The 25,805-nt window shown below is 39.3% G+C and overlaps 4 protein-coding genes and 2 long non-coding RNA genes across 9 annotated transcripts; 3 read left to right on the top strand and 3 right to left on the bottom strand.

The window, feature by feature from the left end:
- The first annotated feature begins 95 nt into the window (after positions 1–95).
- LOC104756964 (nicotinamide adenine dinucleotide transporter 2, mitochondrial) lies at positions 96–3,227 on the top strand. The gene is made up of 9 exons (XM_010479633.3): positions 96–1,058; positions 1,170–1,265; positions 1,459–1,565; positions 1,687–1,735; positions 1,889–1,992; positions 2,092–2,186; positions 2,301–2,389; positions 2,479–2,573; positions 2,661–3,227. The coding sequence occupies exons 1-9, from the start codon at positions 977–979 to the stop codon at positions 3,033–3,035; spliced, it is 1,092 nt and encodes a 363-aa protein (XP_010477935.2). The 5' UTR covers positions 96–976; the 3' UTR covers positions 3,036–3,227.
- Positions 3,228–3,306: 79 nt separating this feature from the next.
- Positions 3,307–6,548, top strand: LOC147923920 (uncharacterized). Its single transcript, XR_015586624.1, has 4 exons — positions 3,307–3,458; positions 4,340–4,592; positions 5,089–5,421; positions 5,500–6,548. It is a non-coding gene; the product is annotated as an uncharacterized LOC147923920 (long non-coding RNA).
- On the bottom strand, positions 3,717–6,128 carry LOC147923921 (LEAF RUST 10 DISEASE-RESISTANCE LOCUS RECEPTOR-LIKE PROTEIN KINASE-like 1.1). The gene is made up of 4 exons (XM_087494869.1): positions 5,480–6,128; positions 5,342–5,380; positions 5,016–5,255; positions 3,717–4,888 (listed from the first exon to the last, which is right to left on the bottom strand). The coding sequence occupies exons 1-4, from the start codon at positions 6,126–6,128 to the stop codon at positions 3,921–3,923; spliced, it is 1,896 nt and encodes a 631-aa protein (XP_087350995.1). The 3' UTR covers positions 3,717–3,920.
- Positions 6,549–14,899: 8,351 nt separating the features above from the next.
- Positions 14,900–17,074, bottom strand: LOC147923919 (uncharacterized). 4 transcript variants are annotated; one of them, XR_015587364.1, is made up of 4 exons: positions 16,552–17,074; positions 15,765–15,963; positions 15,490–15,671; positions 14,900–15,399 (listed from the first exon to the last, which is right to left on the bottom strand). It is a non-coding gene; the product is annotated as an uncharacterized LOC147923919 (long non-coding RNA). The 4 variants fall into 4 exon arrangements; XR_015587365.1 differs by having other exon boundaries at positions 15,490–15,667; positions 16,552–17,013; XR_015587367.1 differs by having other exon boundaries at positions 15,807–15,963; positions 16,552–16,785.
- Positions 17,075–17,343: 269 nt separating this feature from the next.
- On the bottom strand, positions 17,344–18,920 carry LOC147923918 (uncharacterized). Its single transcript, XM_087493852.1, has one exon. The coding sequence runs from the start codon at positions 18,400–18,402 to the stop codon at positions 17,536–17,538; it is 867 nt and encodes a 288-aa protein (XP_087349978.1). The 5' UTR covers positions 18,403–18,920; the 3' UTR covers positions 17,344–17,535.
- Positions 18,921–20,207: 1,287 nt separating this feature from the next.
- LOC147923917 (uncharacterized) lies at positions 20,208–25,721 on the top strand. Its single transcript, XM_087496573.1, has 5 exons — positions 20,208–20,921; positions 20,997–21,198; positions 21,802–21,933; positions 22,005–23,813; positions 25,507–25,721. Exons 1-5 carry the CDS (start codon positions 20,208–20,210, stop codon positions 25,719–25,721), a joined length of 3,072 nt encoding a protein of 1,023 aa, XP_087352699.1.
- The last annotated feature ends 84 nt before the right edge of the window (positions 25,722–25,805 follow it).

Genomic DNA, 25,805 nt, shown 5'->3' with positions numbered 1-25,805 from the left:
GGGTCAGACGAAGATCAAATGAATGATGACCGTTCAATACTTTACTCTTTACTAGACCGCTCAGTCGTCTGCTCCGGTGGGTTGGCACGGACGACGGTGGTGGCCCTGATTTGTAGTTGTTGAGTTGGTCGCCGATTAGATTTTTAGTTTTTCAACGGAAACCAAATCGGATAAGCTTTAAACTGCGGTTTAACTCGGTCAAATTGGTTTAACTTGGTTTAATTAGGTTTAAGTCGGTTTAATTAGGTTTAACTCGGTTTAATTAGTGGGATCTTCAAAATAACGTGCATCTAGTGAGATGTCCTGAGTTAATTTCTGATCAACATCAATAATCAGATTACAATTTCGTCAGTTAGAGATATTAAATCTTGAATTTTTTTGTTTTAATATTTACTGTTTTACTCTTTACAATTTGTTTTCACTACTTCACTTTCTTCTAGGAATCACATTTACTTTTGAGTCAATCGACTCCTTTATTAATTACGGTAGCAAAGTGATGAATCTTGGGTGAGCGAGAGCGAGCAGAGGAGAGAGGCAAAAGTGTGTTTTCTTGGGTTGTGTGGTGAGTTGCCTGATATGTGACGTCATCTCAAACCAACTGTGACGACGCTTCCTCTTCTTCTTCGATCGGAATCAAAAATCAATCAGATTATTCAAGGTCCCCTCCTCTAAATAAGAAACCTCTCGACCCATTTCTTTTGTGTTTCTTTGGACTTGGGACCGCCTAAATCGTACGCAACAAAAGTCTCTTCCTTTTTTATCACACCACCCGTCTACACGTTCTTCATTCAAATTTCGATTTTTTTTTCTTCTTTTGTTCTACGTGTGGTGGGTTGGGTCAATGTCAAGAACGACGGGAACAACTCTATATAATCATCGATTCACGCGGCCGAGTTTCTCATCATCTACTCCTGGATCTCGTTTTCAATTTTGTTGACTTCTGATTCCAAATTGAGAGATTCTAGGGTTATTAAAGATGATTGAACATGGGAACTCAGCTTTTGATTACCGTAGTATTAGAGAGATTGCTGCAAACGCCGGCGCTGGAGCCACCGCTGGTGAGTGAGAGAGTTCGATTTATGTGTTTTTTTTTTTTTTTTTCTTTCAATTTCTTCGTTTTGATTCTTGTGGGTGTGTATGACTAAGTTTGGTTTTGGGAACTTTTTCAGGGGCAATCGCGGCGACTTTTGTTTGCCCATTAGATGTGATCAAAACAAGATTACAGGTTCTTGGTCTCCCTGAAGCTCCAGCTGCTGGTCAAAGAGGTACTTTTGCTACTAACTCAGCTTCATTTGCTTAAGAGTATTAAGTAGTGGATGTAGTTGTAGATCTAATGTGATGGTGGTATGAGATTGTGTATATGCAACTAGTTTTGTTTCTGTTGAAGTTGTTGCATGTTTCATCTGAGAGCTATGCCTATTGAGTATTAACAAGCTATACATATGTTTGAAATATCAGGTGGTGTAATCATTACAAGCCTGAAGAGTATAGTTAAGAATGAAGGCATTAGGGGAATGTATCGAGGGCTTTCACCTACCATCATAGCTCTCCTCCCAAATTGGGCTGTAAGCACCACGTTTCTCTTCTGAGCTTTCTTTCTTCAAGAATTTGTCTTGTTATCGATATTTATCTGTTTTTGAAGAACTTTGGGGCTTTCCTCAATCGATATTTTGGTTTCACACGTAGGTCTACTTCTCAGTTTATGGGAAACTAAAGGATGTACTGCAGTCAAGTGGTTGGTTCTCATCACTTACAAATTACAAATAAATTTGTGTGCTTTGTGTTTGCTTATGTTAAAGCGGAAGAGTATCTAAGACACTTGACCAATTAATTATACGAAGTCTTATTTATCATTCTGACTTTCAACTGTTTGTATTTTTCCTGATAGATGGCAAGCTTAGTATTGGGTCAAACATGGTAGCTGCTGCTGGTGCCGGAGCTGCAACATCTATTGCAACTAATCCGCTTTGGGTTGTCAAGACAAGATTAATGGTAACTTTTTTCTTCCTCCTTTGGTTTCAGCTTTACTAGACATGTTGGATTTTTTTTGTCATATTATATACTTTACCTAATCTCTTCCTGTTTTCTTAGACGCAAGGAATTAGGCCGGATGTGGTACCTTACAAAAGTGTAATGTCTGCATTTAGTAGAATTTGTCATGAAGAAGGACTGCGAGGGTTGTACAGGTTAGTATCTTAAATGAAAATGGAAATTCCGTAAATTGGAACACCTTTTTCTTGTGATATTTTGTGTGTATGTTAAACGGTAGTTATATCGCTTATTTTCTTGTGTTGGAACAGTGGCATTTTACCTTCTTTGGCGGGAGTAAGCCATGTCGCAATCCAGTTTCCAGCTTATGAAAAGATCAAGCAATACATGGCAGACATGGGTAAGACATGGTTCCTCCAGTAGTATATTGTTACATAATCATGTGCTGTCCTGAACTAGTTTCTGATCATAGCTAGTGTAAGTTCTCAGATAATACATCCGTGGAGAATCTGAGTCCTGGGAATGTTGCTATTGCCTCTTCAATCGCAAAAGTGATCGCCTCTGTTTTGACTTACCCACACGAGGTCTGTCTTGTTCCTCTCTCTTGTGCCCCTCTTTACCTCACTGTTAAGCTGACCCAACTATAATATGAGTTTATGTTACATCCACAGGTAATAAGGGCCAAGCTTCAAGAACAAGGGCAAATGAGAAACGCTGAGACTAAGTATTCGGGAGTCGTTGATTGCATCACAAAGGTGTTTAGAAGCGAAGGGATTCCTGGGTTGTACCGTGGATGTGCCACTAACCTACTGAGGACAACTCCATCAGCAGTTATTACATTTACAACGTATGAGATGATGCTTAGATTTTTCCGACAAGTTGTGCCACCAGAGACTAATAAGTTGGAGGATTGCGAAAGAGAAGAACAAAGAAAGAGTTTAGTTAGTCGACGAGGAGAAGAAGAAGATAAAGATTTGGGTTTGAGAGAATCACAAACTCAATCTAATAAGATCAGCACTCCCCATATCCCTCTTGGAAGCAAATAACGCTTTTTCAGACTCAAACCATGCTTTTTGCTTCGTAGGTTTTTTTTTTGTTTCAATGCCCTGTTCCAATTAAGTAAATTTTCCCCTTGTGGTGATCTGAGTTGTAACCTTTTCTCGTCGTTCTAACAAATGTGTAACCTATCAATAAATACTTTTTTGCTCTTTTGATGATAAGCGAGTATTTAAAGATGATATATTCATTGAGGTATTCTCAGAGTTATTATACTTGAGATTCCTCTCCGTCTCACACTCTCTATGTGCAAATTTGCAGGTTGTGGGGTTTATAGAAATGGAATTGGGAATTTCAAAAGCAGATGCTTTAGACGGAATTTTGTGGGCATTGCAGATGTTAGAGGCTACTGTAACTTTGAAGCGATATAATTCCTTGTTCTTTCTTAAAACTGGCGCTTCATTTACCACAAGGTAATGGGATCTTCCTGCCCGGGTTATATTAGCTTGTTAGCACTTTGAAGGAACAATGTGACTACTTAGGAAAGACGTGTTTCTGGTTAGAGAGACAATTATTGTAAGTCTTAGGAATCTTGCCTTTTATTCCGATAATGTATACAAATTAGTTTCTGGTATCAAATCTAGTGATTAACTAGATAGAAGAGGCCTGAAATCAGTAGATAACTACTACTGAGATCATAACAGGGCTGTGAATGTGAGTCAAGTTAACTCTTACAGTCAATTTTTTTTGTTCTTTTTATAAATACTTTGAGTCAATATTACATACAGTAAACAGAATTAGACTTAGAAAATTGGTGATTGGTAGTTCAAGTTATGTCACTATGTGCATTTTCTCAGTACCTACAGCCCACAAGTGCCCCATCTTATTATCATTCGTTGACACAATTATGATGAAACCTATATACCTGGTGGATCCTAGAATTCGTAGGCGCTGGTATTCGGTGTGGTTGATTTACTGGTCCATTGGTCAGTCACAGAGATCGGTGAACGTGGGAATCTCACATTCTTTAATAGCGCATTCTCGCCCCAATCTGGTGGCGAAGGGTGTGTAGTTATTGTCTCCTCTTTGTAATCGTTGTTTCCACATTTCTGTTCCTCGTTCTGGATTCCGTTTAGCTCTTGCACAACTTGTTCCATTGTAGGTCTCATTGTATTGTCTTGCTGCAAGCACTGAAAAGCCAACTCTGCCACCATTGTAGTCATTTTTCTAACTTCTTCATTCGTCGCATATCCAAGATTCTGATCAATCAGCTCATGTGTTGCATGGTTCTGTATCTTGTTGATAGCTAAGCTTGATAGATTGATCTCACTCTTGCACCTGGTTATATCAACAGCAGGCTTCGACGATATAAGCTCGACAAGGACCACTCCAAAGCTATATACGTCACTCTTATCAGTTAAATGATAGCACCGATGATACTCAGGGTCTACATATCCTGGAGTACCCTGAGGAGCAGTTGATACATGTGTTACATCACTTGGGAACAACCTGGATAGCCCGAAATCCGCAACTTTGACTCCGAAGTTGCCGTCGAGCAGAATGTTTGTAGTCTTGACATCGCGGTGTATGATATCCGAAGCGTGAAGGTAAGCCAATGCACTCGCTGTTTCTATGGCAATACTCATGCGCATTGACCATGTTAAATAGCCTTGGTGTGGCGGGTTTTCGCCATAGAGATGATCTGCAACTGTGCCATTTGAAATATACTCATAGACAAGGAGAAGTTCTCGGCTGCGGCGTGATGTGCATCCATAGAGGGAGACTAGATTCTTGTGATGGAGACGTGTGAGGATTTCTATCTCGTTCATGAATTGCTCAAGTCTTCTGTAATTGTGCTCATAGAGACGCTTCACTGCAACTTCTCGTCCATCACGCACTTTTCCTGAGAGATTAATAAACGGAAGCAAAGATTAGCATATTGGTATCTTAAAGAAGACATGGCATCTTAAGCAAAGATTAATAGAGAGATTTGACACTTTTCTAAAAGTGTTAATAGTGCATCATCTTACCATAATACACAGTGCCAAAGCCTCCATCTCCTAGTAATCTATCTTTACTGAAGTTGTTTGTTGCTTCTTGAAGTTCTTTGTAGGAAAATATTGGTATCTTAAAGAAGACATGGCTAAACTCGACGTCAGATTTCGAGTTGTCTCTAGAGAGCTCTGGACCACCTTTCCTTCTTCTGCAACTCCTATGGATGATATAGAGTGCCACCAAGATGATTATCAAGATGAGAAATCCGCCGATTCCTATATGAACAATTACAGAGGGAGACTGATTCAAATTTGAGTTTTTCATGGAGAAAGATGGAGCAAAACAGGACATCTCTTTTTACCTAATCCTAGCTTCATCTCCAAATTGAACCTTTTTGGTTCTGCAGCAAAATAGACAAGAAATGGAATTATTGTCATATAGGTAAGTGTTTTGCAAGCAGAGTTGCTGAAGTAAAGAACATGTTTCACTGTTTTCATACCTTTGTTTACTCCATCGCAGTGAAACTTATTCTTCTTATTCATCTTACATTCTCCACCACGATTGTGGCAGCTATAGCAGCCTCGAGGCAATTCTATATAAAGAGAGAAGGTAGCATTTACATCATACTTGTCCCCTTTACTTGGATTCACCCAGCTCTTTGGAGACCTGATAGCTGAACACCCTGGAACATCACGACCATCTCCCAAATTAGAGTAGTACAAACTGCTTCCTTCTCCTCCGCAATTCCCATAAGTGAAACCATTCTTCATACTAGTGTTGTTGCATCTGTACAAAGTGGGCAAGTTGAGCCATGGCGAATCTGGAAGTGAGAATCTTGACAAGTCAGTGCAGTTTCCGGTTTTCAAGCTTTCTTTAAGCGCCGTGTCGGTGATGGTTATCGTGTTGGCTTGAGAGACGCTTTTGACTTTATACCATTGCCCATCTTCTACAAGCTGTATCTCTGAAACATTTGCACTGCAGTTCAGCTTGAAAAGACCGCATCGAGAGGGCATGTCTGTCCTAAAGAAAGGGAACTTGAAGTCCAATTCTCCGCAGGTGAAAAGTTCGCAACCAGTCTGGTTCGTGCTCTTAGCTTCAGCCACGAGAGGGAGGAGAAAGAAGAAGACCAAAACAGAAACAGACTCCATTGGTGTTCTGATCACAAGCTCCTGTGTGTGTTATTCGATATCCAGATCTACACAAAAATATCAAGACTTTGGTTTCATTGCTTCAAGAGATGGATTAGAACTTAGAAGTCTCCTCTAGCTATCCTTTTGTGGGGAACTCAAGTTCAAGTAAGTATGGTCCTTCTTCTTTGTGGTATTGCGACAAGCAAGTTGACTTTTCGGGGAAGGATTCAGACAGAACTCTGCTCTGTATGGAGGTTTTGTATTATTACAAGAGAAGAGGATGAAAGATTTGTGTGGGCAGCTTTAATAAATTGTACAAAACAATAGTCGTTGGTTCTTGCTGCTTTATTGGACAAATAAAAATGTAAAACAGTTGACCGGAGACTCTGGTTGATCGAGAAACTTTCAAAATGAATAGAGAAGAAATACGTTTTACCTTTGGCCGAAGTTGCATGTTCAAGATTTGATTTGACCACACAACTCTTATCTTCTTCGTACCCCTATGTGTTACTGAGTCTCCCATTCCATTATTAAAGCGTTAGAACCACTGAGACAGACCTTTCATCTTGTTTTCATCTTCAAGGTCTTCTGTTCTATCTTTTTCTAATTTTATTTTGTTATATACATTTTTCTGAGTTTTAAAATAATATCAATATTCTAATATTGTTAAACATGCCACAGACAAGTGGTCGTGGCCTCTTTCCGCTAATGGGAAACTCTTTTGAGTTAATTAATATAAAAAAAATATCATAATTTCTAAACTTTGCGTGCGCAAAACCTTTGAATAATATTTAAAATGAAACAAAGAGAGAGAGATAGTTTTCTTTAATGTCTTAACTACATAATGTAAGGACGTAATAAATTATTAGAGTAATGATAACTTGATTATGTTGGAGATGGCGAGAGTAACATGCAAACATAAGTTTTTTGTATACTAGTATATATGATTCATTTAGTTAGTGAGAGAGTAGACACGTTCTGTGTAAAATAAGGACGACACGAGGGCTTATTTCCAATTCATGTTCACTCATTTTAATTGTTATTCTAAGTTAAATATATTACTGTAGTATGATATCATTTTTGACATATACAGATCTTAAATAGAGTTTTGAATCCATAGATGAATCTAGTCGGTTATATGTTGGATTCATTGACTTTTGTGATGGGAATTTGTGTTCAACCCTAAACTTAAAACTTACAAGAAAATCGTCGGTAAGATGGTAAATTAAGAGTCAAGGAATTGCATTATAAGTGAGGCTTAATTTGAGGAAGCTATGGAAGGAAAAAATGAAAATAATTTGTGTATAATTTTCAAACTCGACGTCAAATCATCGAATTAATTTTTCGTACTCAAGTTGTGACAAAGAGAGAAGAGATGTCCTTAATCTAAAGGTAAATGTGTTTATAACGCTCCCACATGTCGGTTTCAAAATTGGCCACAAGTCAATTTTGGGATGTTGAATTTGGAGGCTCCTTCCGAAAGTTCAAGTTTCCCAACTTTCTTGTTTCATTCTTTTAGGCAGAATATTTAATGTCCTATGCGATTATCCATATTAATTTGGTTATCACTTCCTAATCTAATTACTAAAATCAATTTGGTAATAGAGAAAAAAAATCCTAAAATTAGCACCTTAGGTTTTGAACGAACTTAGAAACTGAGTAGAGACTTGAAAGGAAACTAAAACTTTAGTTGACTGATTAATTATTGTTTTTATATTTTGAGGTATATATATACGAAACATGAAAACAAGCTAGGGTATTCAAAAAGCAAGTCTTATCCTCTTAGTCAACAGCTGTGTTGGCTGAGTCACTCGAAGAGAGTTCCAGAACCTTGAATTTGTTTGGGTGGGAGAAGCTTGTCGTCTCCCTTGTCTTCTTCTCTGTACTGCTATGTGTTTTCTCCGTATTCTGTTTCGACCGTTGTGCTTTTGATTCGGCAAAAGACAAACATTGTTGATGGGCCAGTGGGTCATCTTCTAAACTCTTCCTCAAACTTGGCGTGGAGGTGACGGAACGAGCTGACATACCAAGTTTGCCGCGCAGATCAAAAAAAGAGGATCGTGGTAAGGATTTTGTGAATGTCTGTGAGCTGTAGTGTCGCAGGGATGTGGTGTGTCTCGATAAGTCCCAGTCCTACTCTTTCTCTGATGTAGTGAAAGTCTTTATCAAAGTGCTTTGTGCGGTTATGTAGAGCAGGATTGGCAGACAAGTAGACTGCAGATAGGTTGTCACAAAACACACAAGTAGGATGATATTGAGCAATACCAATGTCTCGTAGAAGAGAGGAGATCCATGTGAGTTCCTTAGCGACGACTGAGAGAGCTCTGTATTCGGACTCTGTTGACGAATTGGAGACCGTGGACTACCGTTTGGCAGACCAGGATTGTAGGGTGGATCCAAGGAGAATGCAGAAGCCAGTTGTGGACCATCGTGTGTCCTTGCAGCCAGCTTAGTCACTATCACAGAATGCTGAGAGAGAAGGGTTGTTGTGCTTATGTATCGGCATCCCCATATTGAGAGTTCCTTTAACATACCTGAGAATTCTCTTAAGCAGAGTGAAATCGGAGTTAGTCGGAGCATGCATCCGTTGACAGCATACTAAAGGTCTAGCCTCGTGATTGTCAGATACTGTAATTTGCCTGGAAGACTCCTGAAGTATGTAGGTTCTGCAAATGGTGTGACATCAAGTCTGTCAAGCTGTTGAGGCAGAGGGGTAGGCATTGGGTTACAGTTTGTCATGCCAGTCTGATGGAGGATGTCAGAGGCATAAGCTGTCTGGTGTAGAAACAGACAATTTTTGTAGGCTTCAATCTCGATCCCAAGAAAGTAGCGAGGAGGACCCAGATCTTTCATGGAGAATCTATTGTTTAAAGCTGCGAGGAGTTGCTCCAGTAGGCCAGTGTCACTGTCTGTGAGGAGAATATCATCGATATACAGTAGAAGAACCAGAGTTTTGTCACCTTGATTGCAGACGAAGAGTGAGAGATCGGATGTACTGCATTCAAAGCCAAATTCAAGCAAGAAATTGCTAAAGGTATCAAACCAAGCTCGTGGTGCTTGTTTGAGACCATACAGAGCTTTGGTGAGACGACAGACATAGTCAGGTTTCTGTGGATCAACAAACCTTGTTGGTTGATACATAAACACAGGTTCCTGCAATTCACCATGTAAAAAGGCATTTGACACATCGAGTTGCTTGATAGGCCAGTCCATGTTTGTGGCAGTGTCAAGAACTAGTCGTATGGTGGTTGTTCGAACTACTGGACTAAAGGTTTTGAGATAGTCAAGTCCTTCCTCCTGTTCAAATCCTTTTGCCACTAGCCTGGCTTTTAGTTTATACACTGTTCCATCTGGTTTGTGTTTTGTCTTGAAGACCCATTTGGATGATAGGATGTTCATATCTTCAGTGGGAGGCACCAATGACCATGTATGGAGCATATGTATGCGTCCAATTTCGTCCATTACCGCACCATTCCAACCCGGATGTTTCATAACCGCGACAATGCTTAAAGGTTCTTCAGTGATTTGTTTGGAAGCAAGAAGAACGTACCAAGGGTTTGGTTTATGAATCCCTGCTTTCGACCTTGTTGTCATCAAATGGTTGTTGTCAGGGATTATGAGATTAGGTTCTGCAGGGTCTTGAACTGGTGCATCGGCTTCTTCATCGGCTTCTGCATCACTTTCTTCTTGAACCTCAGATTCACTTTCTTCTTGAACCTCAGATTCACTTTCAGCATATACAACATTGTCTGCCTGTTCTGGTTCTGCTTGTTCTTGTGTTGTTTGGTTCTGAAATGGTATATCAGTTTCAGTGTCTCGAGGCAGCGGTTGCAGAGACGGAACTAACACAAACTGAGGTAGAGCTTCTGAGTGTTGCCAAGCTTGCAATAAAGGCGTTTGATATTGTGGAGACAAGTGGTGATATTTATCATTGAAAGGGTATTGACTAGGGATGTTGTCGTGGGTTTAAAAACCCAGCCCAGCCCAAACCCGAAAAAAACCTGCCCAGAAAAAATCCAAGTTTGAAAACCCAAATGGGTTTTAGGTTCTAGTGGGTAAACCCGAATGGATTTTTAGTTTTGTGGGTAAACCCGTGGGTACCCGAATTATTTATCTTACGTGATGTATTTTGCATTTTATATTATATATAATTTTATCTTTAATTTTTTGATACCAAATGTGATTTATATTATGTATTTTGTGTATTTTACTATATCTGTAACAATTTTCAAAAATTTATAATTTTATATAATTTAAATAAAGAATAGCAAATATATTAAAGAGTTTTGTTTTAAATAGATAAAACAAAATTTATTATTATATATTAGATAAAACTAAAGTTTTGTTCATAATTTGCTTATTTCATATTAAATTTCAATAAATATTTAAAAATGAGAATTTGCGTTTTTAGTAGAAAAACGACATTTTGCAGTTTTGGCAGAAAAATATGACTTTTCAGTTTTGGCGGAAAAACATAATTTTACGGTTTTGGTGAGAAAACGAGATTTTGCAGTTTTGGCGGGAAAACGAGATTTTACGATTTTGGCGGGAAAATGAGATTTTGCGGTTTTGGAGGTAAAACGAGATTTTGCGAGTTTGGCGGGAAAACGTGATTTTGCGGTTTGACGGGAAAATATAATTTTGCTGTTTTGGCGGGAAAACGTAATTTTGCGGTTTTGGCAGAAAAACGAGTTTTCGTGTTTTGTGTTTTTGGTAGGAAAATGTGATTTTGCGGGTTTAGTGTAGGTGATTAGACTTGACAAAAAAAAAGTATAGGTGATTAGAAAGAAAAAAAAACCCAATGGGTACCCATAACTGATAGGGTAAACCCGTGTAAGACTTTATAGTTTTGGGTACCTGCCCATTTTTAACCCATTTAATTTTTTAGAGAAAAAACAGGTCCCAAAACCCAGATTTAAGCATGGGTTTCGGGTACCCACTGGGTTTTTACCCACTTTTAAATAGTACATGGCAAGAGATGTAAACCTTCCCTGTGGGTGGATAATAGCAGCGATAACCCTTGTAGTTATTGCTGTAACCCAAAAAGACGCATTGCAGGGATCTTGGATCGAACTTGTGCTGAGCTACTGGTCGCATACACGGATAACAGGCAGAGCCGAAAACTCGAAGAGGAGAGTAGTCTACTTTCTGCTTGAACAACATTTCATAAGGACTAATGTTGCTTAGAACTAATGATGGTAGAAGATTAACCAGGTAGTTAGCAGTGAAGAAAGCCTCTACCCAGAACTTCAGTGGGACATGACTGTGAAACATCATAGATAGGCCAAGTTCAACTAAGTGCCTGTGCTTTCTCTCTGCAACACTATTTTGTTGAGGTGTGTAGGGGCATGAGATGTGATGTTGAATACCATGCTCTTCTAGATGTTTCTTAAACACATTACTGGTAAAATCACCTCCCCCATCACTTTGAAACACTTTGGTCTTTGCATTCAGTTGATTTTCAACGAGCTTTTGGAAAGCAGTAAAAACAGACATAAATTCTGACTTCAAGCGCAAAGGATTTTACCAAGAGAATCTTGAGAAATCATCAACAAACACTGCATAATACTTGAAACCTTGATTCGATACAACTGGTGAAGGTCCCCAAAGATCACAGTGAATTCGATCTAAGGGTTTAAAAGATTTAGAATCAGAAGAAAAAAACTGCAACTTAGTACTCTTCCCCATCTGGCAAGGCTCACAAACGGGTAGTGTTCTGCTCTTATTGACTTGAATTTCCTTGCTGGTTTGTAGGTGTTGAAGAATCCGAGAGTTTGAATGTCCTAAGCGATGATGCCACGTTGCTAAGTCTGCTCCACACTGCCTATTTGAATAGAACACTATACCCTCTTGATTCTGCAACACATAGAGGCTCTCTTTACGAGGACCCTTTGACACCACTTTCTGAGTTGTCAAGTCGATGATATATACATCATTAGAATAAAAAAACACACCATAAGGATAATCATCACATAGTTTTGACATTGACAAGAGCGATTTTTTGATATCAGGACAAACTAACACCTCATTTAATGGAATGATACCTTTAGTAGACGAGATTGTGGTGGATCCAACATGAGTAATTGGGAGGTAAGCTCCATCCCCAACCATTACTGTGTCACTTCCCTCATAAACCTTTGCTTCGTGTAGACCAGAAGTGGGTGATGTAATGTGTGCAGTGGCACCAGAGTCTGGATGCCATTCTTTTCCCGTTTCATCAGCCACACGCAGAGAGGAGAAGGCTTGAGTGACAACCTCACTTTGATAGTTGTTGTCAAACCGATTGTAGCATTTGATAGCCGTATGTCCTACTCTCCCACAAATCTGACAAACAGGTCGTTGCCCCTGGGACTGTGAAGAGCTCTGATGTTGTGGGAACCCTCGGCCTCGTGTCGAGTAGCCTCCTCTTCCTCTGTTTTGACCAAAGCGACCTCGACCCCTCTGGCTTGGATCATAGTGCGGAGCAGAATGATTGGTTTGCTCAGTCACAAAGGCCAGGTGAGGTGTGACAGAAGCAGCTTCATTGTACGACTGCAGCTTACTGTCGAATCCTTCAACCTCGGAGACCACATCAGTGAAGCTTAGAGGTGAGAGTTTAGTGAGAGAGCTTTGAATGACTGTGGTGATGGGATCATATTTTCTTGTCAGACCATTGAGAAAGCCGAAGATCTTCATGGACTCGTCAACCGGTTTCCCAATGGCACTGAGCGAGTCACAAAGACGCTTGAACTCACGAGTGTACACAGCCAGACTTTTGTCATTTTTTGTGAGAAGCTGAAGCCTCCTACGAAGAGAGAACTCTCTCGAAAGCGAGCTTCTGTTGTAAGATTCAGCGAGGTGGAGCCAGACATCGTGAGATGTTGACAGAGTATGGACAGAGCCCAAAACTTCCTCTGAGAGTGTACCAAAGATCCATGAACGAACCAGTTGGTCGGTGCAGAACCAAGATTCATAGAGAGGGTTGGACTCTTTAGTTTGAGCATCGTCACGAGTGACTGTTCTGGTGGCTGGTGGAGGCGTGACACTTCCATTGACGAACCCTAAAAGACGTTGACTGGAAAGAAGAGATTCAAACTGTGTTTTCCACAGTAGATAGTTGCTATCGGTGAGCTTTATAGTGATTGAACTTAAGACATGAACATTACTTAGAAAAGGATAAGACAAGCAAGGATTTGCAGGATCGGCCATTGATTCACCTGTTAAGGTTCACAAAAGCTCTGATACCATGAACGAACTTAGAAACTGAGTAGAGACTTGAAAGAAAACTGAAACTTTACTTGACTGATTAATTATTGTTTCTACATCTTGAGGTATATATATACGAAACATGAAAACAAGCTAGGGTATTCAAAAAGCAAGTCTTATCATCTTGAGGGATCGGACATTCGGTCGCGTCCAATAACTTCATATATTGCTCACATTTTCACAAAAGGAACTTTCGAAGTTGTAGGAAGCGCTTATCCGGGAGCTTGTGGCACCCACTTGGTTCGAAAGACGTGATGATACGGACGGTCTCGTATTGGACTAAGATTTCATGTGGTGGAGCAATTTTTGTAACCAAGGACAAAATCTAAATAGATATCAAAAAGTTTATCAAGGAAAATAAGGTCTATCGGCCAAACGTCAAAACTAGCTATATATGAACCTATATGATTTTTTAAGCTTTTTTCTCTCCGGATACAAATTTACAACCATGCTCGAGTGACACATGGAAAGGAAACAGATTACATGTTATAACCTTTCAGTACGAAGAGATTTATGGGATTAGACCCGAAACTTTTATTGTCCACACAAAAAAAGAGTTCTACAGTTCTAGTTTTCAAAATGGATACATGATGTAAGTTGAGTAAAGAGAATTATCAATGTGTTCTCGATCCTAGAAGATGACTAAGGATTCTCCCACCGTAAAATATGATAAGATTGCCGGATCACTACTAGAGGTACTTTACATGATGAGATCGAGGAGATTTCCGGTTAGTAGCAAACGACATTATATCCACAATCGCAAGCGAGATGAACAATAAGCTTGTTACCATCCCAGCAAAGGAGGAATGGAATACCAGTCCTCTTTCTTCTATGCAGAAAAAAAAAAATAAGTCCCCGGGCCTAGATGGGTATTTTGACTGACTTCTTCCAGTCATATAGTGATACAAGTGTAAGGCTTTTTTCAATCCGTAAGAGTTTGTCATTAAAGAGATGTAGGCTTTTTTCAATCCATGAGCTTGACGAAAACAATATGAATGAAACCCTTTTACAGTTTTTACTTTGACTAAAAGTCAAGAGACCAAAGAAATTGGTGGATTCAAGAGCCTATCAGGCTTTGCAATGTGTACAATATGATCATTAGAGCAAGTTTATTATGGGGGTTCATATAAGGGGAGTTCTTAAATTTTTTATGAATTAATTGTGTACTGTTTGGAATATAAGAACTCATGATCTCTTAGGTAAAATTTTTTCTTTTATTGATAGGTTTTTATTTTGGGTCTCTTATTTTTGAAAATATTGTTTTTTAAAATTTTAAATAGAATAGAAGTGGTATAAATATGTTAACATTTAAGGTTTTATAAAATTAGAAAATATTATATTTTAATTAATTTTCAAACATACAAAACATAATAAAAACATTAATACATATTACAACAAAAGTACAATTCAATCAAACCGGGGTCAAAACTAGTAGAAAAACTTTATTTCACACCGGTTCAGTGTTCCGGCAATACTTTTTGAGTAAAATTACTATACAAAACCGGTTACATTGATTCTGCTTTCTTAGGAAACAACCAGTTAAATTTTGTGAAAATAATGCATACCATCTCAAACTTGAAACTTTACATGTATTTCAGTATGGGTATGTATACTAATGATATAATACAATGGTTGTGATTCACTTAACGCAGCTATAAGTAACTCTAATATTACATACACAACTATACAACGGTGATAAGATGATTTGATTTAAAGTAGCTTGGGAAGTCATACCAAGTATACACAACTGGTTGAGCGGGGTGGTTCAGTTTGGTTTGGTTTCAGACAATGTATTGACGAAGGTAATCAACTCGGGCCTGATGCTTGAGCTTCATCAAGGCCTTGACTTCATGTTTCCATTGATGAACTCTTCTTGAGTAACCGCATGTTTTGAATTTAGTGAAAAAACCTATTTTGCAGCCCTCAATACTTCACGGTATCTCTCAGGTGTTATCTGGAGTGTCTCAACTACCTCTTTCTCTGTAGGGAGTCTCCCCAGCTCAAAAAATAGCTCCATCTTTGCTTTATAGATCTCAACTCTAACCTGAAATGGTTTCAACAAAGAAAAATATAAGTAACGTCCCTGCAGAACAATCTGTTTCTGAGAAAGAGCTTAAGAGGCTAACATATATACCGATTCAAATCCAAATGGAACACGAGTAAAGAGGGTAATCTGTTTCTTTTTAACTTCACCCGTGGTCATTTTGATCTCTTTAGCTATTTCCGCTTCCCTCGGCCGAAATCCCACAACCAATAAGAGCTATAACGGAACTAAGAGCAAAGCATCATACTCAACAAGCTTGTCGTCTTCACTAACTTTACCAGGAACCAGTTGACGAAGATCAATTTACAAGCAAAACATGAAAAAGAATCATGACATGAGCACTAAAGTTGAAAGAAAAAAAAAACCTGAGTACATGTTTGAACCACGAAGCGAGTACAAGCACGAACCATGACATGAGGATTGAAGTTGAAGTTGCTCTTGGCTTGTTGGTGCTGAGTACAAGGTTGTGGTTGCTCTCGGATGTTGAATCAATTTATTGCTTCTCTGAGTTTCTATAATTCATTCATGTGCAGCTTTCGGATTTTATTGGAAATCCACCAATACCTGCAAAATTCATCAAAAAGACATCATCAAACAAGTGGAGGACACATCCTGTGAGTAAGAAAGAACACATACACAGAACAAAACCACCCACAATCGATTACAAACCATACTATTTCACTACAATCCTGAAACCAGTTCTAGTTTCAAGAACAAAGATCTTGTAGTCAGAGAACATCAACCTGTTCTAAAGTTACTTTTATTATTCAATTGGCCAAAATCAGGTTTCTCAATCAAAATCCAACAAACCACAAAACTACACAAACTCAACTCAGTAACAAATTGAATCACATATTTCATAGTTCATCCAAAAACATCTTCGATTAAGATGAAAGAGAAACTATACAATCAAACTTATAGATGCAATTCTAATGTTCAAAAAGAAACCAAACAAGTGTTGTATTCACAAACAAACAGAGCCAAACCAAAACTGAATTAAAAAGAAAAGAAAAAAGTAGTTGGATCAAATCGTTTTCTAACAAAGAACAAAACACATAGTTTGTGAATTAAGAAAAAAAAAAAAAAAAACAGAGAGAGATTTAGATAAAACTAGTAATTTTTTCCGATCGAAATAAACAGTAACAACAACACTCTCCTCAACACGATGGCAAGGTTTCTATTCAAATTGATTCAATCGCATCCATCTCCAAATCTCGGACTCGATTCTGTCTATCGCGATTGGCCTCCGCGAGTCAATCGCCTTCGCTACTCAATCCTTCCTCTGATTCCAGATCCTTCGATTACAAACCCTTCCTCTGATTCCAAATACCTTTGTCGTTTCGGGAATTCAATCGCGAGAGAAAGAGAGAGAGGAAAAACAAAATCGAGCTTCCCAATTTTTTGTTTTTCCCTTTTGTATTTTTCTTCCGCCCAACAAAATGCCGACACGTAGCGCCCCTTAAACCAAGTTTCCGTCTCTTATATAAGGGACTCTCTTAGATTTTTTCTTTTGTTCTGATTTATTTTTTTGCCCCAAAATGCTAAGAACTCCCCTATGAACCTGCCGATAAACAAGGTCTTACAAAGATCGTTGCTAATATAACCTTGAATTTTGTAACGTGACTTCCGAATTCTAATGACCAAAGCCAAAGAAATTATATGTTTCGCCTAATGTATCTCCATCCAAAATAACACGTTTTGATTAGAAAAGTCAAATATCTTGCGTCCAATAACAACTTAGCCTATTGTTTATCTCCAACCAAAACAACACGTTTCCAGCTTTTATTTTTATTTTCCGTAGGTAATACGTTTTCATATTCCGAGTTATCTTTAATTTCTTAAAAATATATTCCAAGTCTTCTACGTACCAAATAACATGAAATCCAAAATACACGACAACAAGAAGTTGAATTTCTTTTTCTTAAAAGAACAAAAAAAAAGAGATTTTCTTAATTATTTTCTTTATTGCCGAAAAAAATAAAAAATTACAGAAAAAAAATATATACAAGACATAAATTATTTACAAAATAATTCTGTGGGTCACATGCATTTTTACGTTGATTTTTCCTTCTTTAATTAGACCCTACCATGCCAATCATTTGTAACCAATACATCTCCTCAATGGCACCGTCACCTTTAATGACGGCGTCGTCTTCTCACCATTCTATCAACCTCTGATTCCGTCAATGCTCCGTTAACCATCCTCATGTCTCCTACTACAATCTCTCCGCCGACGTCATCCCCGACGTAAATCTTGTCCACATCACCCGCGTCAACCCTAATGATCTTCCCGAGTAACCTTCCAGGCTGCTTCCACTCCGCGAGCAGCGCCGGCACCCCGAAACCTACACGTGCATCCCACGCACTCACTTCCACGTCCTCGGATCCTTTCCTCTCCGCCGCTAACAAAACAGCCGGGGACAACAACGAGTAAGAGCCGCATCTGCTTAGAAAAGAGGCCACCGCGTTACGTGGACTTCTTTCTCCGTTGAAATCAAGATTCTCCCATAGCTTCACGACTCCGCTTGAGCCTAGATCTAACAAGTCTCCGAAGCTACCACTGCACCGCCTCAACCATGGAATGTTTCCATTTGTAGCATCGTCATCATGGTGATAACCAAATCTTTGAACGCGTAAATCACTATTGACCGAGTTATCTTCATCTTCATCATCTTTATCATCATCTTCGTCGTCGTCTTCTGAGGAGTCTGAAGAGAAAGACCAATCGGAGTCGCTTTCGTAATCATATAAAAGAGTTGAAGAAGGTAGAGACACGTTTACATTTATTAATCTAAAGACTAAGTTCTTGATTCTTGTAGTTAAGAATGTGAATGAAGCTAAAAATGCAAGTAGCAATAAAGCTCCCCATTTCCAGAAACTATAAGCTTGATGCAACTTTCCGACGCTGGAGACGGCTAAAGCTCGAGACAAAACCGTCGGGTCGTTTATCGAGTTTATCCCCACGTCGAAATCGCCTATTCTGTTTATTATCGGGACCTCCATTGCAGAAATTAAACTAGATTTTTGCTATATTTGGTAAGGAAGAAAGAAATAAAGAAGAGAAAAGGAGAAGGAGGTTTTGGGTTAGGATCATTACAGAATATATAAGCGAAAAAAAAAAAGAAAGATAATAAAGAGAGATGACGTGGTAGATAATTACAGGATATATCTGGATATGTGATGACACAATCTTTAAGACACGTTTGAGAAAGGCGGCAGCGGATCGGAGGCTTTCAACGAAATTGCAGGGAGCGTAGAAGGATAAGGCAAAAAGGTGAATGAGTCAGCCTCTCCAACATGTGATGTCTACGTTTTATAACTATATATGACCATAGTTACAAACTCACAAGTTAATAATTACTGTAATGTTTTTCGTTTTATTGTTACGTAACGTACCATCCGTGGCGGTTTGGCGGTTATATATGTCTTTTAAGTTGTAACCATACTGTTTAACTAGTAACGCTATTTTTTTAATAGGAATGTAAATATCATTCTAAAAAAAATACAAAGGGGAGGTTTTACGAAAGAGTTTAACCTATTACTGTAAACTTGCCAAGAAAGAAATAAGAACAAGATTTACAACCAAAATGTTGATCAGTGTCAATCAACAAAGTCATCGGATCCAACTAGTTACGCTTTATACAGTTGCAGTAAAATAAACGGTACCAATTACGATTATTATGGTTATAGTAAAATATGGTTACCGGCTGATAAATATATAATATATATATATATACACTTTTAGATAGGGGTGGACATTTAAACCAAATCAAACCAAACCAACTGAACTCAAACCAACCTAAACCAAACCCAATTCTAACTTCCAACTATTCGGTTATGTTTCTTTTCAATCCAAATGGTTCGGTTTGGTTCGGTATTAAACTGAACCGAACCAGTAACCCAATATGTTTATTAAATTTATTAATAATATTATTAAAATTATAAATATGTGATCTTAGCTATTACTATTTGCATTTGGTTTCTATTTTACATTGTTTTAACTTTTCTAATAAAATCAACTAAATATAAATATATATTCCCTCTGTTTCATAATATATGATGTTTTAGAGGTTTTTGTTCGTTTCATATGTTTCCAATTTTTGAGGCAACTTTTAGATTACTTTTATATTTTATTATTATTTATTTTATGCAGTTTTGTTTCTGATTGGTTCAACTTTTTAAAAGTAAACATATTCTTGACGAAACTAGCTTCATTCTCTTTTATTCTAAATCCGATTCTTCATTCTTGTTGTTGTTCGCTTTCTACTCTCGTTCGTTTTCTCTCTTTTACCCACCGGTCAAAAGCTTTATCCGGCGGTCAATAGCATTCTACCATGGAGAACACCAAGCCGCTTGTTCTACCAACTGTCCTCAAAGGAGGAAACTACCTTCTGTGGTCAAGAACCACCAAAACAGCGTTGTGTGGCCGCGGACTTTGGAACCACATCGAAGGTGGAAGAGTTCCAAGGCAAGTCACCAAAGGAGATGGAAAAGAAACCATCAAAGAAGATGAAGAAGAGGCTAAGCGTCAAGAAGAAGCTAAGTGGTTTCAAGAAGACCAAACTGTCCTCTCCATACTTCAAAACTCCCTTGAGGCTCCCATACTTGAAGCCTACTCTTATTGTGAAACGGCCAGCGAACTATGGGAGACACTCAAAAATGTCTTCGGCAATATCTCCAACCTCACCCGAGTCTTTGAAGTCAAGAAGTCTATCAACGACCTGAGTCAAGAGGATATGGAGTTTAACAAACATTTTGGGAAATTCAGGTCACTTTGGGCTGAATTCGAGATGCTCCGGCCAAACACCATGGATCCGGCTGTACTCAACGAGCGAAGGGAACAAGACAAGGTATTCGCCTTGCTTCTCACCCTCAACCCAACCTTCAACGACCTCATAAAGCACATCCTAAGGTCAGACAAGCTTCCCAGCCTCGACGATGTATGCGCACAGATTCAAAAAGAACAAGGTTCTCTCGGCTTGTTTAGTGGTAAAGGGGAGCTAGTCACAGCCAACAAAGGTGTCTTCAAGCAAGAGGATCAGAAGCCAAAGGGAGGATGTGAGCACTGCAAGAGGAAGAACCATACTAAGGAGAAATGCTGGTTCCTTCATCCTCACCTACGCCCAAGTTCCCATCACAAAGATCCGAGAGCCAATGCGACCTACACCAAGAATGAACAAGTCCAAACTGGCGGTTCCTTGAAGCATGGTGAAGAGGCAGCTTCCGGTGACTATGTGAGGAAATCTGACCTGGAGGCCTTCTTCAAGTCCTTGTCTCTTAAGGAGTCAAGTGGTAAAACATTTTCTACCCTCAAGCTTAACAACTCCTTAGTAGTAGATTCGGGTGCTTCTCACCATATGATTAGTAACTCGAACTTGCTAGATAATATAGAACCGACTAAGGGAGATGTAGTTATTGCTAATGGGGATAAAATACCAATTCAAGGCATAGGCAATTTAAAACTGTTCAACAAAGAGTCTAAAGCGTTTTATATGCCTAAGTTTACTTCAAATCTTTTGTCGGTTAAGAGAGCTACTAATGATCTAAATTGCTATGCTATATTTGGGCCTAATGATGTTTACTTTCATGATATTAAGACTGGAAAACTGATTGGTGAGGGTGGAACCAAAGATGATCTTTACATTCTTGAAGATAGCTCACCAAACTCATCAAAAACTGTTTCATTTAGTTCTCGTCTTGGAATTTCGTTGAATGCAATGTGGCATGCTAGACTAGGTCATCCTCACTCTAGAGCTCTTGAGTTAATGATTCCTGATGTTTCTTTTGATCACTCTAGTTGTGAGGCTTGTATACTTGGCAAACATTGTAAAACTGTTTTCTCTAAGTCTACTACTTTTTATGAAAAATGTTTTGACTTAGTTCATTCAGATGTTTGGACCTCTCCATGTGTTTCTAGGGATAGTAACAAGTATTTTGTGACATTTATAGATGAAAAATCAAAATATACTTGGGTTACATTACTTCCCTCCAAGGACCGTGTGATTGATGCATTCATAAATTTTCAAAACTATGTCACTAATCAGTTTAATGCTAAGATTAAAGTGTTTAGAACAGACAATGGAGGCGAGTATACAAGCAACCGATTCAAAGAACACCTAGCAAAGCATGGCATTGCACATCAAACAAGTTGCCCCTACACTCCTCAACAAAACAGGGTAGCAGAAAGAAAGAACCGACACTTGATGGAAGTAGCAAGATCAATGATGTTTCACACCAATGTACCAAGAAGATATTGGGGAGATGCGGTGATGACAGCCTGTTATTTAATCAACCGAACTCCAACTAAGATCTTGGAAGATCGATCACCATTTGAGGTACTAAATCAATTTAAACCATCACTTAATCACCTAAAAGTGTTTGGATGTGTTTGTTTTGTCTTAGTACCAGGTGAACTAAGGAATAAGCTTGAAGCCAAGAGCACCAAGTGCATGTTTCTAGGCTATTCCATCACTCAAAAGGGCTACAAATGTTTTGCCCGGTCAACAACCGCACCTTTGTCTCTCGCGATGTCAAGTTTCTTGAAGACCAAGGCTACTTTGACAAGAAAGATTAGGCTGGCTTGAAAGATTTGGCGACACCTACAGATCAGTCAGCGGGTCTCAAATTCCTCCTTGACCATCTTGGCATCTCCCCAGCTCAGCCCTCTCGATTGTCCCAGGATTCTACACCTGACTCGCATACCGGCTCATCGTTGCCCGATCAGTCCGACTTCCCGCCGAATGTTGTGCCTCCGGAGCCGGAGGGGGAGAATAGAAGTAGGCTCAGGCTTGACGAACCTGCGGAGGAGCCCGAGACATCTGGAGAACCAACATTGACCGAGCCAGCTCCTGTGGAGGAGCCCGAGACATCTGGAGAACCAACATTGACCGAGCCAGCTCCTGCACCACAACCACCTCCTGCACCACAACCAGCTCCACAGCTGCGCCGAAGCACACATATTCGATCACATCCGTCTACTTGGAAGGACAAACGCGTCTACTACAACAACCAAGCTATAGCACATCCTATTCAAGCTGTTTGTTATCTTGCACACCTACCTCCCGATTATCAAGTGTTCCTTGGGAAGCTAGACGAACAACCAATACCAAACACCTATGAGGAAGCACAAAAAAGCAAAGAATGGCTTGGAGCGGTAGATGATGAGGTGGAGGCTATGATACGAAATCACACATGGGATGAAGCTGATCTTCCACCAGGGAAAAAGGCAGTAAGCTCAAAGTGGGTGTTCACAATCAAACAACTAAGCAATGGAGACATCGAAAGATACAAAGCTCGGCTAGTGGCGCGAGGGTTCACTCAAACATATGGTCAGGACTACAAAGACACGTTCGCACCAGTGGCTAAGCTTCATACGGTGAGAGTAGTCTTATCCTTAGCTACGAATCTATCTTGGGAGTTATGGCAGATGGATGTCAAAAACGCCTTCCTACAAGGAGAATTAAAGGAAGAAGTTTACATGACACCACCACCGGGTCTTGAAGACATGATCGCTCCGGGAAAGGTATTGAGACTAAGGAAAGCTATATATGGTTTAAAGCAATCACCACGAGCCTGGTACCACAAGTTGAGCACCACACTTATTGGTTATGGCTTCAAGAGAACACACTCGGACAACTCTCTTTTCACTCATCAAAGCGATAAAGGTATAGTGGTTGTCCTTGTTTATGTAGATGATCTTATCATCTCTGGGAACAACCAAGAAGGTATAAAGGATATCAAAGCTCATTTAAATTCTGTGTTTGATATAAAAGACCTTGGTGAACTTAAGTACTTCCTTGGGATTGAAGTGTGTCGTTCTCCGGAAGGCCTATTTCTTTCCCAACGAAAGTACACCCTTGATTTACTTTGTGAAACAGGAATGTTAGGAGCTAAACCGGTTGACACTCCGCTCCCTGATGGCTACCAAGTTGAACGCAAGGGGGAGAGGAATGACCCACCATACGAAGATCCCTCACGCTATCGCCGTCTAGTGGGTAAGCTTATCTACTTAACACTTACGCGACCTGACATTTGCTATGCCGTGAATCAGGTTAGCCAGTACATGAAAGCTCCAACAAGATATCACTGGAGTCTCTTGCAAAGAATTCTTCACTATCTCAAGAAGAGCCCCGGCCAAGGCATATGGATGGGTAAGAATGACAATACCGAGCTTGTAGGATATTGTGATGCGGATTGGGGTGGCGATAGGACGGATCGAAGATCTGTCACAGGCTACTGCACCTTCATAGGAGGTAACCTAGTCACGTGGAAGACCAAGAAGCAAAAGGTGGTCTCGATGTCAAGTGCCGAATCTGAGTATAGAGCAATGCGAAAGCTGACCACCGAGCTCACATGGCTCAAGGCATTGTTAGAAGAGCTAGGCATCAAACCATCAACACCAATCCCTATGCATTGTGATAATGAAGCCGCAATCCACATAGCCACAAACTCGGTGTTCCATGAAAGAACCAAACACATCGAGTTGGACTGCCACAAAGTTAGAGAGAAGATTGAAGAAGGAGTCACACTCCCATATCATACACCAAGCGTGGACCAACTCGCTGACATTCTCACCAAGGCCGCCTGTCGTAAAGTTTGTGATCACATTCATCCCAAGCTCGGACTGGTGGACTTGACACACCCTTGATCAAGTCTTCTACCCGTGACCATCACATTCTTTTTCCCTCAAGGTAGTTTTGTCCCATGTGGTTTTCTATTTTGAGGTTTTTAATGAGGTGATGGCTTACGGGGTTCCAAGCTTAACCGTTTCACCTGGTTAAGCTTGAGGGGGAGTATTGATCTAGGAGACTTGATATCAAGGCTGTTGGTACAACTATAAGAAGGTTGTCCGTACAAGGGAGCAATGAGGCCGATGTTGAGTAGTATAAGAAGGAGAGGCCTTAACAATAAGAAGCCCATAAGAAGAGAAGGATCTAGAAGAAAGAGAAGAGCAAAATATCTCAAGGAAAGATCACATGTTTACCTTGGGGATGAGTGAAGTCGAATCAACCAAATAAGGAAAGGTCGCTATCACCATTAAGGAAGATTGAGACTAATCCCATGAGAATATCTTCTTTCCTTCCCTTTGTATGCCTAACGGCTAGTTCATAGTCTCCCTATATATATCCTTGTAACAAACAATCGATGTATTCAATTCTCATCAATTCTAAGTATTCTCTCGATTCTACTTTAGTAAATGCCGCAATTCTAACAGGAAGGAGTATTTAACTATATTTAATATCAGGTATCAATTTTTTTTCTAGCTTTTCTAATTTATTTGATTAATTAACTATTATTAAACCATAACCAATTTATTTTGTTACATTATTTAATTTTTAAACTGAATTAAAATCAAACCAAACTAAAACCGAACCAAACCAAACCGAACCAAACATAAATCGATCCCAACACAAACCAAACCAAACTAACTTCGGTTGAGTTTGATTAGAATTTAACCAAAATCGAATAAACCGAACCGAACCAAACCCAAACCAAATCCGAAGTTAAACCGAAATGTCCACCCCTACTTTTAGAAGTGGAGTGGTGACAAACAGAACTAAGTATATTAATTAAGAGCATCTCTAATAGGCGATTTAACACAAACTCTTATTTCAAAAGTGATTAAAAATAAATCATAATTGATGAAACAAATAACTCTTATCTAACAAGTTTAAGACCGAATTTTTATTAATGAATTTAACTTCCCTTAATTATTAATAATGAATTTTTGGATCTTCTGAAACTAAACTTTGTTTTCAACTCTCAGCAATAATGCATAAGTATGGCGGAGCTCATAAGCTTGTATGTCTTTTATTTCCAACTAAACATGATTAAGAGACGCACATATAATTGTTGTTATTTAACTGGAAAAAATGGTATGCTTTTATATGTGTTCTTGAAGACATTTGCATTTCATATGAGCTCTACCATTTTATACGTTTTTAGTAGTCAGTGTCACCTTTAGGTTCATGTTGACCAATTAAAGCGGTGATTATAACCAATTTCATCAAAGTATGGAAAAGGAAGAAGGATTTGTTGGTGCAAATGTCAAGATTAATCGATACTTTGATAAAAACTGGTGAAGTAGCCGGTTTTGTTTGGAGCCAGTTCAGTTCCAGCACCTGTGCAACCAAGTCGACCAGATGATCAAGTCTGGACTGTTCGAGCAGCTCAGCGCTTTCTATGACCCTATAGTAGATTTAGGGCCCAGACTTGGGGTCCGGAAGAAAAATAGACGTAGAGGAGTCCGAACAGTACTTCAGAGTGTACCCGAGGGAGAGGAACACATGAGTGTGGGACTTGGGAAGAAAGGCAGCCTATGAGGAGGCTGTTAAGGGCATGAAAGAAAGGACGTGTCTGCTTGTGAAGAAGCAGAAAGAGGAGATCATCAAGCTGATAAGAGGCGG

The sequence above is a fragment of the Camelina sativa genome, chromosome 17 (assembly GCF_030686135.1).
Source record: "Camelina sativa cultivar CO46 ecotype springtype chromosome 17, ASM3068613v1".
In the NCBI taxonomy this organism is placed as follows: Eukaryota; Viridiplantae; Streptophyta; class Magnoliopsida; order Brassicales; family Brassicaceae; genus Camelina; species Camelina sativa.
This window is presented reverse-complemented; position numbering and strand designations above follow the sequence as displayed.

Coding starts and splice junctions, on each gene's coding strand:
- LOC104756964 (XM_010479633.3), top strand. CDS start 977: ATGATTGAACATGGGAACTCAGCTTTTGATTACCGTAGTATTAGAGAG. Junction 1,059..1,169: donor CGGCGCTGGAGCCACCGCTG/GTGAGTGAGAGA, acceptor GAACTTTTTCAG/GGGCAATCGCGGCGACTTTT. Junction 1,993..2,091: donor TTGTCAAGACAAGATTAATG/GTAACTTTTTTC, acceptor CTGTTTTCTTAG/ACGCAAGGAATTAGGCCGGA.
- LOC147923921 (XM_087494869.1), bottom strand. CDS start 6,128: ATGGAGTCTGTTTCTGTTTTGGTCTTCTTCTTTCTCCTCCCTCTCGTG. Junction 5,256..5,341: donor GGAGATGAAGCTAGGATTAG/GTAAAAAGAGAT, acceptor TTGTTCATATAG/GAATCGGCGGATTTCTCATC. Junction 4,889..5,015: donor CTTTGGCACTGTGTATTATG/GTAAGATGATGC, acceptor TTAATCTCTCAG/GAAAAGTGCGTGATGGACGA.
- LOC147923918 (XM_087493852.1), bottom strand. CDS start 18,402: ATGGAGGTCCCGATAATAAACAGAATAGGCGATTTCGACGTGGGGATA.
- LOC147923917 (XM_087496573.1), top strand. CDS start 20,208: ATGGATCCGGCTGTACTCAACGAGCGAAGGGAACAAGACAAGGTATTC. Junction 21,199..21,801: donor TTCTTTTGATCACTCTAGTT/GTGAGGCTTGTA, acceptor GTTTTGTCTTAG/TACCAGGTGAACTAAGGAAT. Junction 21,934..22,004: donor TTTGTCTCTCGCGATGTCAA/GTTTCTTGAAGA, acceptor CGACACCTACAG/ATCAGTCAGCGGGTCTCAAA.